Source organism: Falco peregrinus, chromosome 2 (genome assembly GCF_023634155.1).
Source record: "Falco peregrinus isolate bFalPer1 chromosome 2, bFalPer1.pri, whole genome shotgun sequence".
NCBI classification, from domain to species: Eukaryota; Metazoa; Chordata; class Aves; order Falconiformes; family Falconidae; genus Falco; species Falco peregrinus.
The window spans coordinates 110,251,401-110,268,638 of record NC_073722.1 but is presented as its reverse complement, the minus strand read 5'-3'; the positions used below and the strand labels follow the sequence as shown (position 1 = coordinate 110,268,638).

The 17,238-nt window shown below is 46.5% G+C and overlaps 1 protein-coding gene across 10 annotated transcripts in view; it reads left to right on the top strand.

The window, feature by feature from the left end:
• BCAS3 (BCAS3 microtubule associated cell migration factor) overlaps positions 1-17,238 on the top strand; it is a 370,182-nt gene that overhangs the window by 311,745 nt on the left and 41,199 nt on the right. The window contains exon 24 of one of the 10 annotated variants that reach the window (XM_055797252.1): positions 5,639-5,745. The exons of the other annotated variants lie outside the window; for them this stretch is intronic. Within the exon in view, the coding sequence (XP_055653227.1) occupies positions 5,639-5,730 (92 nt within the window). The 3' untranslated portion in view covers positions 5,731-5,745. Of the gene's footprint in view, positions 1-5,638; positions 5,746-17,238 lie in introns of those variants that run through there. 10 annotated transcript variants of the gene reach the window in all.

The window sequence follows — 17,238 nt, the reverse complement described above, 5'->3', positions numbered from 1 at the left end:
TTATATTTTGCCATTTGGTGAAGAGGATTCTTATGCATTTAATAGTTTTATGCATTTACCCATTAGTCCTTTAAGTGGGCTTGCTTGGACGAGCTCTGCCATTTTCCAAGTGGCGGGGCGGGGGCATGGGGAGCTGGGGTGGGCAGAGCAGACAGTGATACATGACACGTGTCACGGCCGTTTGTATCTCCCTGACCTCCTCAATCCATCTCTCTGAAGGTTGCTGCGCATTAATCCTGCAGCAGCTGCTGGTGCAACCGCTTCTAGGTACTGGGGCAGGTAGCCAAGGGTTCAGGTAGCCACCTTGCACGCCAAGCTGTAGAAGAGCCCAGATTGGCAGTATATTTTCATCAAAACAGAAACTTAGAAGAAAATGACATATGTTCTTTAACCTAAGGACTGCTGATCAGTTTAAATACTTTAAATTAATCCAGCTTCATTTGTTAAAACTAGCATCATCTGCTTAATGACTGAGGGTACACTGCTTTATACATAAAACAGGCACCGCAACAAATCTTGCAAATCTTACCCTAATGCGTTGTGCAAGATTGTCTAAAAATCATTGTACAGCAATATTAATATGGTGCGTTAACCTTTAGCCGTATTCCTTTTTAAATTCCTACTACACTGCAGGTATCTCTGGCCCTGCTCCACCGGCACAGAAAGCTGGGCAGGTCGAGGGGCTGCTGCCTCCCGTGCAGCGAGCTGGGGTGGGGACAGCCCGCACCTCTGCTTCATCTGCAGGTGACGTCCATGCTGGATGGGCAGGTTCCTACCGCTATCGGAGGCTTCTGTAAGTTGGTTTTCCCAATCTGTTTGCCTTCTGATGGTGACCCAGACTGAAATGTTTGCTGCCTTAGGAAGGAATTTTTTAAAAGTAAAATAAAGCAATGGCTATGTAATTACAAAAACGTTTAGAAATGCAGTAATAAATTGGATAGTTATTTCTCGTGGAAACTCCGTGGAGCAGTAACTCCCACTGGAGGCAGTTATTTCAGACCCCGGAGAAGGACAGAACCACGGCTCATTTTATTTCCGGCACTTTGTAGTGAAATAATCAGCATATCACATCGTGAACGTAATTACTGCAAGGTCTCAGACCTTTGAACAGTTCTGTCCTCTCACAAACAACCCTTAAATCTACAGCCACCGGAGGAAAGGCGTTCCTGGTGCAGTGCCCTTCCAAATCGCTTCCATTTGGGTTTAATAGAGCTGGAGGCTATTCCCTTTGGGACTGTTGCCACCCTTTATTTGCCATTTGTCTCCAGTAGTGAGGCTGAAGGCAGAGAGAAGAAACAAATTTGCTAAAACCTGCTGATCATTTTTTATGCTATGTGCAGGCAGTGGCTGGTGACTCTTGTCCCAGGTTTATAGGTGCTCTTCATTTATAAATTCTCCGGTAAGGTCAGTGTCAGCAGGGATGTCGGAGAGTGTTCAGCTGCCTTAAGAAATAAGGAAAAATCTAGAAAAAAATCACCTGGGTGGAAGATTTCTGCATGTTCTCGTTGCTTCTAGTGCTTTCTCCTAGTAGTAATTGGTATAATTATTATACCTGTGTTAAATTGAGCAGATTTAATTGACGTAATTTATGGGAACATGAGTATTTGACTCGAATGCAGTTGATCTGCTGTGTAAGAAGCAGCCAGCTGATGGGGAAGGAGACATTAAGTCAGTGATTTTGTATCGACAGGCTTGAAAGGATCTACTGGATCATTTAGTTTCAGAAATAAACCCAGCTGCACCGCACCCTGCCTGCTCGGAGCGCACAGGCGTCCCTTTCAGACCTGGCGAGGCGGTGACGCAAGGCACGACGCTTTATTTGAGATGCAGTCCCTCAGAAAGATGTGGCTCTGCAGCTCGTGGTGGGGAATCGCGCAGAAACGCTGGGTGCCAGTTGCCTGTCGGCCTGGTGGCTTTGTTTTATTTCGTTTGCGGGGCTGCGCGCCGTAAGGAATGGTGCATGGAAACCCTTGGAGTGCTATGGTAGCGGAGCAGACAGCTGCTTGCCTGGTTTTTCTTGGGGTTTTCTGATTTTTTTCTTGTTTTTTTCTTGTTTTTTCTATTGCTCTTCCTTACGCTGCCATCAGTTCCCAACCTGTTGGCTCGAGCACTGTGCTCTGGCAGGTGGAGCTTCCCCGGCCGTGCCCCGTGCCCTGACCACGGCAGCTGCGAGATGAGCACCGTCAGGGTGTGCAGGGATGCTTGGCCACCACCGGGCTCCTGCCGACCTTGGGCCAGCCCAGCAGCTCGCCCCAGCCGTGCCGCGCTCCCCAGCGAGCAGCAGCCCGCTCTCACTGCTCTGCAGCAGGCTCCTCCGCTGCGGATGTATTATTTCCAGCCAAATATGACCACCTGCAAGTTTGTGCTGGTGTTAGCATTTTCATCTCCCATTATTCAAATCCAGCTGGCTTTCCTTTGAAGTGAGTTCCCTCATGTTAAATGTTAACTGTAATTTCTCTTGGCCAAAGCAGCAGATAGCGCATTCTTTCCTGTCTGTGTGATAATGGCCACAAGTGTGCTGGCTGCCTTCGGCCCGACCCGTCACTGCAGCTCCTTTCTTTCCTCCAGAAGGAATGTCAATGCTCAGCTCTGCTGCGGGGAGCGGGTTTGTCCTGCAAAAAGCTCTGGGCTGAGCCTAGCCCCGAGGATTGTCTCTACACGTTGGCTATCTGGTGTGTCCACACCGCTCTTCCAAGACTGGCATATGCTTAGGGTAGAGAAAAATGACCAAAAAATCACATTTAGGGGTAAATTCTGAACAACCCCAGAGTTCAGGGTTTTTTTCAGGTCCAGGCAGACTAATGTTTTGCTTTTTCCAGCTGTACTAGCATTTTTCTAAACTTATTTCAGTGCTTATCCTTGCATTAAGCACAATAGCAATGGAGGGGGAGACTTGTGACCATTTGAACTTGAAATCCCCAGAGAGCATTTTATTCTAATAAAACAGCAAAATATTGGATACATGACACCCCTTACATCAAACTCTATCATATTAAGGAAACCTTAGAACTCTGGTCTGCAGTCTGGCCTGATGCATTACAATTCATCTGGGATCAGTATAAGAAATAATTACATCTATTTATTTATTCCACTGTCAGAATGTTGACACTAGTTTTTCATATTGTCTCTGTCATGAAGAATCATAATTAAATAACATGTCAAATGTATTGATCATACATTTATAAATTTGTTTGATATATCATAGAGGCCTTTTGTTATTAGGAGGTATCGCAAGATTGAAGTTTGCCAAGCCATCTACTTCATTCTACATAGGACTTTTTCCTCCTAATTAACCACAAAATTCTGATGGCTTGTCATTCCGATACTGCACAAAGTAAGCTCTTCCTTTTTACTTCAGGTTCAGTATACCGTTTCCCTTTGACCAAAATCCGCCTGGATACATACAATCATATTAGGCTACGAAATGTCATACTTCTGTTGTATTTTTTTCCATTTTTCTGTCCTAATTCTTCTACTTAAGAGGCACTGTCTTATCACAAAGAAGATCAGCTAGAGCTGGCCTTCAGTTTTCCTGCTCTTTCTGCACAAAACAGAGAGCAGGAGCCTTGACCACCGTCGTTTCTTCCCCCTCTCCATAGCTGCGTGGACCCGACCCAGATACACGAGCAGATGCTGGTCGGTGCCAGTGGCCGTGAATACATGAACGTCTGCTGCAGCTCCAGCTCCCCAGCACGCTCGCACCTTTGGGAAAAACAAATTTTTAGGAAGTTGACAGGGACAAGAAAAATCAGTAACTTACACCTCTAAGTAGTACTGGTCCTTCTAGAGCAAATATAATTGCAAAGAATTATGTTCCCTGTGCATCCTACATGCTACTTCAAAGGATAAAAAGATGACAACAAATGCCTATTTATTTACCCTTTTTCATGTGTTTTCTCCTGTTTTCTGTAAGAACATAAGCTAGGAAGGTTTTACTCAGATTTGGTGGCAGAACACATGCATTAAGATTAAGTTTCTTTTTAAAATTTGCATTCTTTGCTTGGTATCTTTCCTAAATGGGGCAAGAGGGTTTCCTAGTATGTCTTAGTATTAAAATCTAAAGTAACAGACCTTCATTCTAATGAGCTTTGTAAATCTGACCTAAAAAGTGTCGCCTGGAGTCTTTGAAATGAGTTTCCTACAACTTCCTCTGATCTGATTGTGTGTTTTAGGGGAGGTTAAATGGGTTAAGATTCTTAGCTGTCCTAAAGCCATTGGAGTGATTCCTTATTAATCTTTTTCACCCCCTAAGACATCATCTACAGATCTAGGCGGATTTAGTACATAAGATAACATAGTCAGCCCTGCCATAACTATCCACACAGCTTCTGAAAGGACAAAAGGGTGACAAAAATATGCAGAAATCCTTCCAAAGGTTCATGTTAACAATACTTTCTAGTCTTTCCCTTGCCCATATTCAGCTCTTACTTGTTGCATAAGACAAGTTTTATCATCATAGGATAATATCTCTGTAACTTGTGATCGAAATTACAAAGAAGTTTCTTGTCCTCCTTGTCCTATGGCAAAACTTGTGAGCATAAGACAGGGTCGTCAGTTATCCGATAACCACGAGCTGCTTGTTCCTGCAGTATGGGTGCTCGGCAGCCGTGCCAGTGGTGGCTCCCTGCCTGCTCCCAAACAGCCTTTCCGATGAGTCTCCTCTTGGCCACCCCCTTGGTAAAGCTGCTGAGTCTGGGCAGAGGGGCTGTGCTGATGGGCAAACTTCCCAGAGCTTTAGTTCAGGGAGAGACATCCCCTTTCCAGCAGGGAAATGGTGAGACACTGGCACAGGTTTCCCAGAGGGGTGGTGGGTGCCCATCCCTGGAAACATCCAAGGCCAGGCTGGATGGGGCTCTGAGCAGCCTGCTCCAGCTGAAGGTGTCCCTGCTCGCTGCCGGGGGGTCGGACTAGATGGCCTGTAAAGGGCCCTTCAAACCCAAACCACTCTGTGGTTCTATTCTTTGATTCTAAATAGCAACAAAAACTAAAAAATCCAGAGACAGATGCATTTGTCTGAGTGATTGATGCTTCTGCCTCAGGCATCCTTCAACAGAACAGGATGGTTCAGGGCTTTGCTTCTGGTGGGAAGGTCATACAGTGGCATTGCCAGGCTTTTACCATAAAGATGCTTTTTTTGGAAGGAAAAGAAAAAAACTAGTTATCCTTTGACATTGACTGTATATTTTACATGATGCCTCTTTACCCTGTTCAAGTGCTGTATCTGTGTGGTAGCAACGGCGTTTCCAGTTCCACCCTCTTCTGCTGGAGCTGGTTTGCTCAGAATCCTGTGCTGTGCAATAAAACGGTAGCAAGGTCTGTGGCCGGAGGGTTTTTGTATGGCTGTCCAGGGCATAACAGCATTTGGGAACCCTAGGTGTTAGACAAATAACAGCAATATAATTTCAGGGATCGGCTGCCATTTAATCAACGTCAGGAGATTGTCAATTCCTTCCATGATTTATGGTTGTGAAAATACAGAATGATTTGTAAAATAACAAAAAGCTTTCTCCCCCTCCCCGAATGTGGTATTTTGAAAACATAGCAAACTGAAATGTGAAACTATTTTGGAAGAATTTTCTCAGGATTTTGAAGTGCTTGCCTTAGCATGGAGCTCCCTGTTGACGTAAGTGTTTCTTAGTCCTTCGCAGGTGCTACCGTAGCCTCACGGAGCTCTCCGGAACCCATTACAGTCCTTTGACCTCAAAAAAAGAAGAACACTTAAAAGAGTGAGTGGCTTCTTCAAAGCTGGAGCACCCTGATAAGTAACCTAAGTGTATGGTTTTCCATGTGTTTTAACGCTTTCTGAAATGTAAGAGCCCAGCCCCACCAACACTGGGGGGCTGGTGGTCCCCACAGTCGCCACCTTGCCGGCGTAATCGCTCCAGCCTTGCTCCGATAATATACTTAAGCGTATGCTTAACTTCTTTCATGCGATGGAAAGCTTTTAAGCACAGTTCTTAAATCTCAGTGGCTCTAAATCAAGCATATCTTTTAAAGTGCTCTTCTCAGCCGGCCGAACGTCTGGTGACAAATCTTTCAAGGCAAGGGTGCAAAGAACTGAATTTAAATAAAACATCGCGTACCTAAGGCAGGTGGCCCTGCCAGCGGGCGTGCGAGCCGGTGGGGAGGTGGGATTCTGCGGGACCCCTCCAAGCGCATCTGCAAACTCACCTGGGGCCCAGGCTGTGCCGTTCGGACTTGCTGTGCTGGTTTGCCTGTCTCAAAAATGAGACTCACGATTTTATATTCTTCCTGTGGTGCAGATATCATAGGTCTTCATATTTATAAAATGGATTCAGGGTCACCAGGTCATCAGCAACTTGTAAGTGCATGTGCTTATGGTTAGCTGCCTGCGTTATTGTGTCTGGGAGATACAGCAGCAGCAGCAGCACTTCTCAAAGGAGATAGAGCTGCTGCTCTTCCTCTTGAACAATATTCAAAACAGAAATTATTAAATTGCATGTGTATTTGAAGACCTCTCTTGTGGTTTTTCAATCTGTATTTGTTAGACCTCTTGATGGCAGAAGATGAAAAAGCTCACCCTTTTCCAGCAGCTGTGAAGCAAAACTGATGACTGGAGTTGCGCTCTGCCCAGTAAAGGCGCCCAGCTTCCATAATTCCCCTTCTGGTGCTTTTGACACCAGCATGCCAGGGATTTTTGTCTGCATGGAGACCAGCTTTGGAGTCTGCAGAGATGTTTCAGGCAGAATCTGGGAGAGCTCAGGAATGTGTGCTTTATTAAAAAAAAAAAAAAAAAAAACCAAAAAAAAACGCTGGAGGCAGTTTAGGTATTTAGCCCCTGAAGCATTTTTTGTATCTCTTAATTACTTGTAATCTGACTTTTCTTTCTAATTGAGGCTCCCAGCATCTGTCTAGCTACCAATACTCTTAACTACTAATTTACATTGCAGTTGGCACCTGACCTTACATGACACATGTAAGACTCTTAGACAGATAATCCTGGCTGCTTCTTGAGACTTATGTCGCCATGGAGGGGTCAGTGGTGTGAGACAGCACAGCTTGAGGTGCGAAGTGCCGCGGCGGCTCACACACTTTACCTAGCTGAGTCTGGGAATCCCTTAACAGGCTGATCCGGGCTTTTACACAGCCAGTCCTCCTGCTTTTGTCCTGGGCAGGCATTTTTCTGCCTGTCACTTACAGGCCTTAAAGCAGCATGTCTGTGTTGGTTAATTTGCAGACATCAGTAGGCACATTTCACACTGAATTCCACCCTGTGGGGCCGTGTCTAATTGGACAAATTTGAGCAGCAGGCAGAAAAGCCACCGCAGCATGGAGCAGTGATATATGGGCACAGGCAAAGGGTTGCACTTTTAAAGACACAGCTCCTCCGCTCGCCTGCCCGCGCCCGCCAGGCTCCCACGTTTGATGCAGGACTGCCCAGCAAGCGAGGTTTAACGTCCCACGGCATCACCTTGCTGCTATGAGATTTTCCGGAGCCAGCACGTCTCTCTCTGCACATTCATCCTGCTAACAAAGCACGCTCTGAAGGAGCAGGACAGCGTTTGCAACTTTGCAGCGGGGCACAGGAGCGTTTAGTGCAGCCTGAACCCCTGACAGTAAGGCTTGTTCAGCTTTAACCTGCACAGCTGCGATCCACATTAGATTTTCTTTCAGAGAATTTCCTGCAATATTGCAGCAGGCAAGGTGAAGCAGGGAGGCTCTGTTATTAGCAAAAAGAAAGGAAGAAAAAAAAAAAAGAATTTCAGAACCTTGGCAATAAAAGCGAGTTGAAGGTTGTTTCTGGTCATAGATGTTTCTTTCCCATTTTATGTTGCTTAAGCATAATAAATGTCAGATGGCTGGAGTAGCATGTTTTATTAAAATAAGTGAATTTGGAGTTCATGAAAGAGTGCTGCATTGATAGCGTTGCGCACAGGAAGGCTCTGTGCAAGGAGCAGGTAGGGGGGTCCCATCTGCCTTTCACCCACGTTGGCAGGGACCATTTTCAGGATGGAGAAACAGCTGAAATCCTACTTCCACATAGTTGCTCTGGTTGTGGTGTCTCTGCTGAGGCTGCAAACAAAAGTGCCATCTAATGACAACTGCAAAAAGCCGTTTGGAATGCAAAATCGAAGAATTTTATGTGGTTTAGTTGGTTTTTGGTTGGTTGGTATTTTTGATGCTTTTATTAAGTGGATTGAGACTCTTAACTCTGTTTCCATGAAGTGCAGAAGGGCCACCAGAAGGTGATGATTTCCATTGCCGTTTCTCTGTGGCTCTGGTGGCGTGGTACAACTCAGCAAAATGGGCTCTGTGAGAAATCCAGCTCCCAAGTGTCTTGTCTTGAAGTTCTTCAGACTAATTTACAAAATATCAGCTCCACACACACCCCGTATAATTCTTAGACTGTGTTCATACCAGTACATGCGTTTGTATTAGTGACATTTTGATCTGTTACAGGTTCACTGTTTGGGTTTTGTTATTTTAAATGTCTCTGAGAAACTGATTCTGATTTTTCACAGGTAATGGTAGTTCTGGAAAGGATGTTATTCAGCACAAAAGCAAAGTGTTGAAACAGCTTCCTAAAGGATGGCTTCGGTGACAAGTGTTTACGTTTTGCATCAGTCAGACCATCGTATCGTGGGTCTGAACTTGGACCAAAAGATATCTGCCTGATCCATGAGAGTGCAGAGAGCTCACTGGGTGCAGCAAGCTGCTTCAGAAAGAAAGGAGAGAAAAAAGCAGTGACTTGGGGGCGTTGGAAGAGCCTGGCCAGAGTTTTACGCTAATACTATAATGTATTGATGCTCAGGGGTATGAAGAAGTATGGCGCTCCTCAGCTTTTTGTGGAAATGGAGCAATCCACAGGGCTGCTGCAGCAGCACAGAGTCGAGCAGCGTCTCCAAGGGAGGCTTCTTGGCTCTGCAGCCACCTCTTGCTGCCCCAAAACGCCAAATTATGTGGATGTCACGAAAAGGTCTCTGCCGAATGGCATAGAAGTGATGGCTTCACCTGACAGAAACAGTAATTACTGTTTTTTCTCTGTGATTGATGTCTGTTTATATTTAACATAGGCACTAGATGAAAATGGAAGTCTTTGGTTAATCAGATAGGAGTTTAGAAACCAAAATGGTGTCATTCATGTGGATATGGTAGAATTTCCTCCTCTCCTTGCGACCTGTTCTTTCAATCCTGTAGCTTAGATCTGAGGGTTTGCTTTACTTAACTTTTTCCAAATTGAAATAAAAAGCAGCTTACTTTAACATATATCATGGGAGCACTGTGGATTTTTCTCCCTCTGGGCTACTCAAAACAAGCCCTAGGCCCAGCACTACTGAAAACTTGTGCGACGCTGAAAGTGCAAGATTTAATGCCTTGTAACTTTAATCTGTCTCCATAATAAATTATTTATGCAGAATGTGTCAAACACGCATATGTTGCAGAGCAGTAAAACTTGCCGCCGTGGTGGGCTGAAGGCAGGGGGGTTGTGCTGCTGCCCACCGATGCCCTGGCCGGGTGGCAGAGACACCAGCTGCGATTCAGGATCTCCGCTCTGGTCGTGTTCTTGCTTTTCCTAGGGGAACAGTGCTGCTTCCCATCACAGCTGGTGGGAGTCTTCCAGTGGAAGCCCGCTCACTCCCTTAGAAACACCCCAACACCTATAAACACCGGAATGTCTTTAAAAATACGTGAAGCGTTAGACCAACAGCTACCGGGGTATGAACAAGAAGGTTGGAAAAAACGAGGCTAATAAATATTCAGGGGCTGGTTTGTACATTGATGGGGAAAGGCTGGTGAGCAGGCAGGGAGGGAGTCCTGCCTCCATCGCCCGCTTACTCTGCTGTCCTGCAGGAGCCACAGGACGGCTTCTGCCCTCTCCAGCTCGTGTTTCTCCGGCTGTGAACGGGGGGTATGTCTCACGTACCCGGTGGGGTGTGTGAGGAGGTGCCAGGCTCGCGCAGCCCCCAGCCCCAGCCGCTCCCCACCAGCAGCCTGCACCCTGCACGTCCGCCCGCGGGAGCACGAGTGGCTGGCGCAGAGACTTGTAAATACCAATCGCTGCTGAAGTGCCAAAATTATAATTAAAACGGTTTTCTCTTTTGGCTTTTGTCTACATACTTTCCTAATATTGTCATTTGGCAAAGCCAGGGTGTCTCTCACAATGTAATTGCCACAGAACATTTCCTTGAAAGAGCAGCAACACCCCGCCTCCTCCTAACACTTGCATGTGGAAAACACCAACTGTTTTATAGGCATTAGTGAATTATGCTTTTCAGTGCGAGGAGGTACGAACTGTCTGTGCAGCTGAGACAGCTGTAAACCAGCTTCTGGGATGAAGTGACCTGCCCGAGGCTTCACTTCAGATGCTGTAGCAGAGGCAGGAGCTGCGGTTGTGCCTCTTCCAGAGGGAAAACGTAGAGACTTTTGCAAGATAGTCTCTGTGTGCATGTGTTATTTTTCTTCTCTTCCTCCTCTGCAGGGTCTGTAGGTAGGAAGGGACCTGTCCTACCCCAGGGCAGCGATGCCGTGGGCTGCCTTCCCACGGGACCACGGCTGCCCTTACTGCAGCCTCCCCACCGGGTTTGCGGTGGAAAGCATCGCAGAGATGCCGGGCCTGCGCCTCTCACGCCGCTGCTGGCAGTTGGCAAGCATGTAGGTTTGTAAAAAGCCGAAGGGCTCTCCTGGCACCCTTTTAAAGCGTGCCGGGTAATCCCCTTACGTAGTCACCAGCGTTTCCCTGCCAGAGCATCACCACCTGCGCGGCGGCCGGCTGAGAAGTGCAGGTGCCTGGCAGGGACTGGGTGGCAAGGAGCACCGTCGGGTTCGGTTTGTAAAAGAGCAGTTGTGGTAGTAGTAGAGTTAGTAAATAAACAGAACAGATCTTGAAAATCAGTTGCAGAGCGTACTTTCTATTTTTGGGCAAAACTTCGGAGATCTGGAAATTTTCCAACTGTTTGGAAATTAAGCCTTAAATGAAAACGATAGCTTTGGAGGGAGGTGTTTATTTTTGGGTTTTAATCTCTAGTACCAAGAAAATTAATCTTCTAGACAGGGGTTACATTTGAGGGAAGAACAGCGCACAGGCAATTAGGACTTTTTGCCCCCTTCAGACTGATGGAGTGAAGTTTGGGGTAATACGGGCTCAGGCCCTCAGCTGGCCTAAATTAGCACAGCTCCATCCAGGCTCCAGCTGTAGGCACATATTACTGCTCCATTGCAGCAGATCTCATTTATGACATGTTTTTAAAGCAGATCTGTGAAATGATCCAGCTTTAAAAAAATAACACTAATAAGGGTGTAGTTACATGAGCATCTTATCCCGCAGCAAAGCCCATTTAAGAGGCTCCCAGCCCTTCCCTGACCCTGCCTTCTCCTTCCAACCCCACAGTTCATTTCCCCTCAGCTCTGCTGCTGAAATTTTTTGGGTTTTGTGGGTTCGGGGGTGTTTTTTTCTGCCTTTCTTGCATTGTTTCAGTGATTGAGTAGAGGTGTTTCCTTAACGCACGTACGAGTTGAACAGAGCACACGTGGTGTGCTGTAGCAGAGCGACAGCGAGGAAGGACAAGTGAGCAGCAAGCAGGGACACCTTCAGCTGGAGCAGGCTGCTCAGAGCCCCGTCCAGCCTGGCCTTGGACATTTTCACGGATGGGCACCCACCACCTCCCATGGGCAGCCTGTGATGTTGGCTGAGGCTTTGGCTCCTGGAGTTAGCAAGGCATGTAGCACAGTTGCAATCAGTTCCTGGCCCTCTGCTGAACTGGGGAAGTAACTATTAGGTTATTAACCAAATTGCACTGATGTTTTTTTGTTCCTAACAGCGGCTTGGTTTCACCAGAGCAGCATTGGAATAGAGGACAAAGTCGAGATTTCAAGGAATCTCAGAATAGTTTACCAGGAAATTCAGCCTGCTGGGATTCTGCGCTACATAGCAATGAGACCAAATGCTTTCCTAACCTATTTACTTTAAATGTATCTTGAATATTAGTAATGATGGAGTAAACAGATCTTTAAGCGCATGATGCCTGCTGAATGTCTGACACGGTATTTAATGAGTGCAGGAAGGTTTTTTCTCCAACTGCCTTTGGTCTGTGGAATGTGTTTTCTCCTTGTTTTGGCTGGACGGATCTTGTGGCTGATCTATTTAAAAATAATTAAGTGAACAGTTGCAGAAACAACGTGGTATCTTTGACCTGCACGTGGTACAGATTAGGTGGAAACACCGAGCTTCCCTTCATATGTGGTGTGGTTATCAGTGCCCTCCAAACAATGCATGCCGATAGCATTCCACATCCTTTCGAAAGGAGCTGAAAAACACGGTGACATGTAACGAAACCTCCCCGGGGCTGCAGTTTGGTGTTGGGTGGGGAAGCGGCCGGGACTTGGAGGTTTGCTGTGGCTGCTCGGGTGATACGGGGAGCTCCTATCCCTTGGCACTTGTGGGGTGAGTCCCCCCTCTGCGGCACACGGTGCTGGCAACAGTGCCCCAGCATGGGTTTGCTTGTCTGCTGCTTTCTGGGAGCAAGATGTATTACTTGCTCCTCTTTATTCCTTTATACATTACACAGAATGGAAACAAAAATCAGATCTAAACACAGAGTCCATCAATCATTACTAATCTAGAAGACAGACCATGATAGTAAATCTGCCTTTTTCTTCTTTCGGGTCTTTACACGCAGCAGTACCACACGCTGTAGTAATGCAAGAGGAAGTAAGTGCTCGCATGCATGCCAGAGTGTAAAACCAATGTCTGTACGTTGGTCATGCCTTGGCTGGTGTAGCTGTCTGCTGTCCCCCTGCATGCGGCTGGGAGCTGGCTGACCCTCGCTCAGGATCCCAGGGCGGTTGCTCAAATGCTGTGGATGCAACCAAAGGGACTGTGGGACAAAGCGTAGCAATTCTTGTTCAGCTGAGTCAGCAATAAAGTGCTTAACCACCCACCCAGGTGGAGACGATGCCCAGAATAGACCCTTAAGTACAGATTGGGGCTCGTGGCTTTGCCATTTGAATTTCTTCTAGTAGTAATTTTTGTAGCAGTGCCAATGACGTGGTGGTGAGAGGTGCTTGTTTACCTTTGGTGGTTATTAGTGTCATGTCTTTTTTGATGAACTTTGTGTGTACGACAGCTGTTCGCTGCAACCCGGAGGAGTTACATGATTTGAGAATTTGTGGTAAAGACACTCTAACACAAGGGATTTGAGCTCATGACATTAAGCTGGGCATGCCCAGGTTATTGCAGCACCATTTGCTGGCTTTCCTTCTTCCTCTAATTCTGTTGATACCAGTTTTATGATCATAGAATTGGTATTAGAACATTAGCAAATGCAAATGTGTAGCCACGTTCTCATCATTTAGCTTGATTTTAATCCTTTGGATAAAGTACTTCGTTTTTATCAAGTCACAGACATGGAAGTGACAAGCCTGTTTATAACTATCAGTGATGCAGAGCAGCAGCTCCAAAAAAGCCATGGGATTCTGGAATAGGCACTGAGAAACTTTTCCATAAATGCCAGGAATAACATTATATTTGAATATTTAACCCTTACCCAGGCAATTTGGGGACTGGAAACCATATGTGCTTTTCATAAAGGGAGCCAAGATGACCCTACATAAAGATAAATATAACTACATAAAAGCATTCAGGAAGGATGGTGTTGTGGTTAAGAGCTGGGCAAGGGCTGGGGAGCTCGGAAGGTCTAATCCCAGCTCAGCCACAGGCTTCTTGGGTGATCCTGGGCATGTAACTTCATCTCATCGTGTTTCAGTTTTTCCATTTGTGAATGAGAGATAATAATCCTGCCCCACAGCCATGCCCGGAGGATAAATGCACGGCTGCTTGGGAGGTGTGGGCTTGGAGATGGTGCGGGTGACCACCAGGATGAGTCTCAGCCCAGTGCCGTGCTGAGGGTATGTGCTGCACTGCTATTGGCAGTGTTCGCAGTTTTACCTTTCCTTCTCTCGAGACTGGTGGAATTAGCTGCTGCCTTAATTAGATGGCATGTCAGACCAGGATAGCACACCTGAAGCATCGCCTGGGAAGTCACATCATTGGCAAATGCTCCTTGTTCGAATATAATTTAAATTCAAAAACAGGGAGGGGGGGGGGAGGGGGGGAAATGAGAAAAGGGAAAGCTGCTGTAGATGAGACCATCTGGTTTTGTTTGAGCGCTACCTAAGTAACTTGTGTTTATTGGTTATAGACTGGTGTTTTCTTTATACGGTCTCTGGCCAGGTAGCTGTTGTGCTCGTGACTTGGCATCCACTTCTGCCCATTGTGAGTCTTGCTCAGGAGGTATAAATCTGTCTTCTCAGGGTCTTTGGGAAGGTGGCCTATTTTAAAGTAACCATCGAGACAGAGCTTTTCTGAATTGGTCACTGAGAAGTTCTTCTTGCAGTCTGTGGCTCCCACGGGGATATCATTGCAGCAACATGGGAGCCAAGGTGATGGAGCTGATGGCACACGGGAGAGGCAGCCCCTACAGCTGTTGGCCTGAGGAGGAATCGTGTTCCTCAGGCGTGATAACGTCCCTGCTGAGATGCCATCCCTGGTAAGATGCTGTCCCTGCTAAGGTGCCATCCCTGCTGAGGTGCTGCCCCTGATAAGATGCCATCCCTGCTAAGGTGCTGTCCCTGCTGGGGCAAGTAGGCGGCAGCCTGCCGGAGGCCGGCCAGCCGGGGCTGGTGCACAGGCTGGGCTGTGTAAGGTGCGGGGGAGCGTAATCGCCCGTTGTTTGGAAGGAAGAGTTTTGATGTAATTATACCCTTCAGCCATTGCCACACTTTCCTCTCTTTCATCTTCAGGCAGGTCCACACATTCAGATGTGAAGCTGGAAATGAAACACATCTGGATATCCAAAAATGACAACAGCCTTTTATTTGCTATTTTTGGTATACAACAAAAGCTTTGTATCTTGCTAATTGAACATATGGGCTCTCAGTTGCTTTTTTTCCCCCTGCTAAACTCCAGTTTTCCATGTGTCATCATACGATTCCAACATTTGATCTGTCGAGTCCATCTTGGCCATGTGTTTGTTGTAATCTGCTACACATGTAGGCTTGTTTTCGTGTGCGTCCTGACCTCCAGTGAGAGCTGCAGTTGTTTCCATCATGGATAGTGTTGAGGACTTACACATCCTTTTTATCAGTGTATTTGGCCACCGGCAGCTCCTCACAGCGCGGATCAGGGATCCTGCCAAGCCTCTGAAAGCTGGGTGTTTAGGGGAGCCATATCTGTTTGTATTGTGATACCAGATGCTGGCTTTTTTCAGTGGAACAGAAGTAGAAAGGAAAACTGCCCCAAAATAGAAAATACCCACAGAAGTAAAACACAGCGTCTCGCCGAGAGAAGCTGAGGGTCAGCATTAGCTGGTTCGAGTTGGAGCGTAAGGAAGGGATGGAGGTGGGTGGCTGGGCGGTGGGCACTGGGCAGACCGGGGCATGCTGGGGGGTCGGTGGCGCAGCGCTCGTGTGTGCAGAAGGCAGCACAATCCTTGGAGTCTGCAGAGAACGGGCTGCTGGACAAGAAGAGAAAAGGAGTAGGGGGCTGAGCCCTTCAAAGCAGGCTGTGCCATAAATCCCCACTGGGATCTTGGCCCCACTGCACGGACGTTCGTGAGACTCGACTCATTATGAATACAGGACCTCTTGATTAGCATGAAAGATTCGTCATCAGAATTATTTTGTGCCTGTGGGGGATCCACTTACTGATTTCCAACTACAGCTCTAAATTGTTCCCATGCTTCATCATGGTTTGATTAGCTCAAATCTTAAGAGTAACTGTTTGAGGCACTTACCATAACTACAAAACAGGTGACAGCGATCAAACCCCAGGGCACGGAGCGGGGGCTGCTGGTGCTTTGGGGTACGGCAGCGGCAGGCAGCCCCCTTACGGGCTCCTGAGTGCTGGAAAGCTCTGTCATCTGCACACTTTCCAAGTGCTGAGCCCTGCTGCATGTCATTTCCCAGGATAAATGACTAATTAATGAGGAAAAAAAAAAATGGGAGGTGGGGGGTAACTGCATTTAATTGCCCACGCACACATGCATGCATGGCCCCAGCCTGTGCATCCACGTCATGTTACAGCTGTGCTAATAGTCACCTTTCCTGCAGTAAATATTGGGCCAATTTCATCACATTTGGTTTATGTTTATCAACACAGCACTTAAGCAATGGGGTTTTAGTTGCAATAAGGGAAAGAGTCCATTTCTGTCTAGCCCTGAGGTGAGGGAGTGAGAAGCCATATGCGGCGTGGCCGGGCTGGAGGCTCTCCTCCTCTCCCCATGTCGCAACACACCCGCCCAACTGCAGCAAAAATCAAATATTTGTACTCGAAGACAGAGCTGAGGCAATTTCCACCAGGAGTATGCCGTCTCTCACCAGTTGAAAAATATTATACATGCATCGAGCTATTACTCTGCTCAGTTCTTGACATACACTGCCAAGCAATTTTGTCTTGGACTCCCTTTTTCTTTTTAGCCAAGAGTGTAACGTTAAACAAATCCGCAACTGCACTCAGGGACTTCCCAATCAACTGAAGAATGAACTCCAAAGCAGAAGTTGTATTTAACAAAACGAACTTACAATTATTATTCATAAATGCATATGTTATGGCTGCAGTTGTTTCACTTCTTTCTTTTACAACCCTGTAAATTGTATACAGAACATAAAGGCTTGACTTCTTAAATAAATGTTTTGCAGCCGCCATAAATTATCTTTCTTGCATTCATAATGAAAAAAAAATCACTGTTTGATGTTTTATATCCTCTTCCCTAAAATGTAAAATATGGTAGTTGGAGCCAGATTTTATCTCATTTGAAAATAAAAGAAGGTTCATTTCCTACTAATTTTTTTCAGTCTTAGGTTTGGCGTTCCCATGAAATGTTGCCCGATCTGCAAAGCAGCATTACAATAAACTCTGCTTTATCTACGGGTTCGCGTTCGCTTCGTACCAGTGTTAATAGCCGTCATCACAAAAATGAGTTATGAGCATAACCTGCAATTATTTATTTTTTTTCATCCCTAATGTTGGTTATATTTCATCTCTCTATGCACCCCAAAGCCCTGGCTGAGGACCGGCTTGTTGAACTCTCTGCGCCAGCCCTGCGAGGACCCTGCCCCACAGTGCTGTCCTGGAAGCAGGCCTCGCTAAACTCCCAGCTCACTGGTTTGCAAAGCAAACTTCAGCCTTGTACTATTTACCTTGGCAAGTGCCCGACCAGATTGATGATCTGTAAAGTGGATTTGTTATTTGGCTGTTTGCTTTGGCAGTTCTTGAAAGCA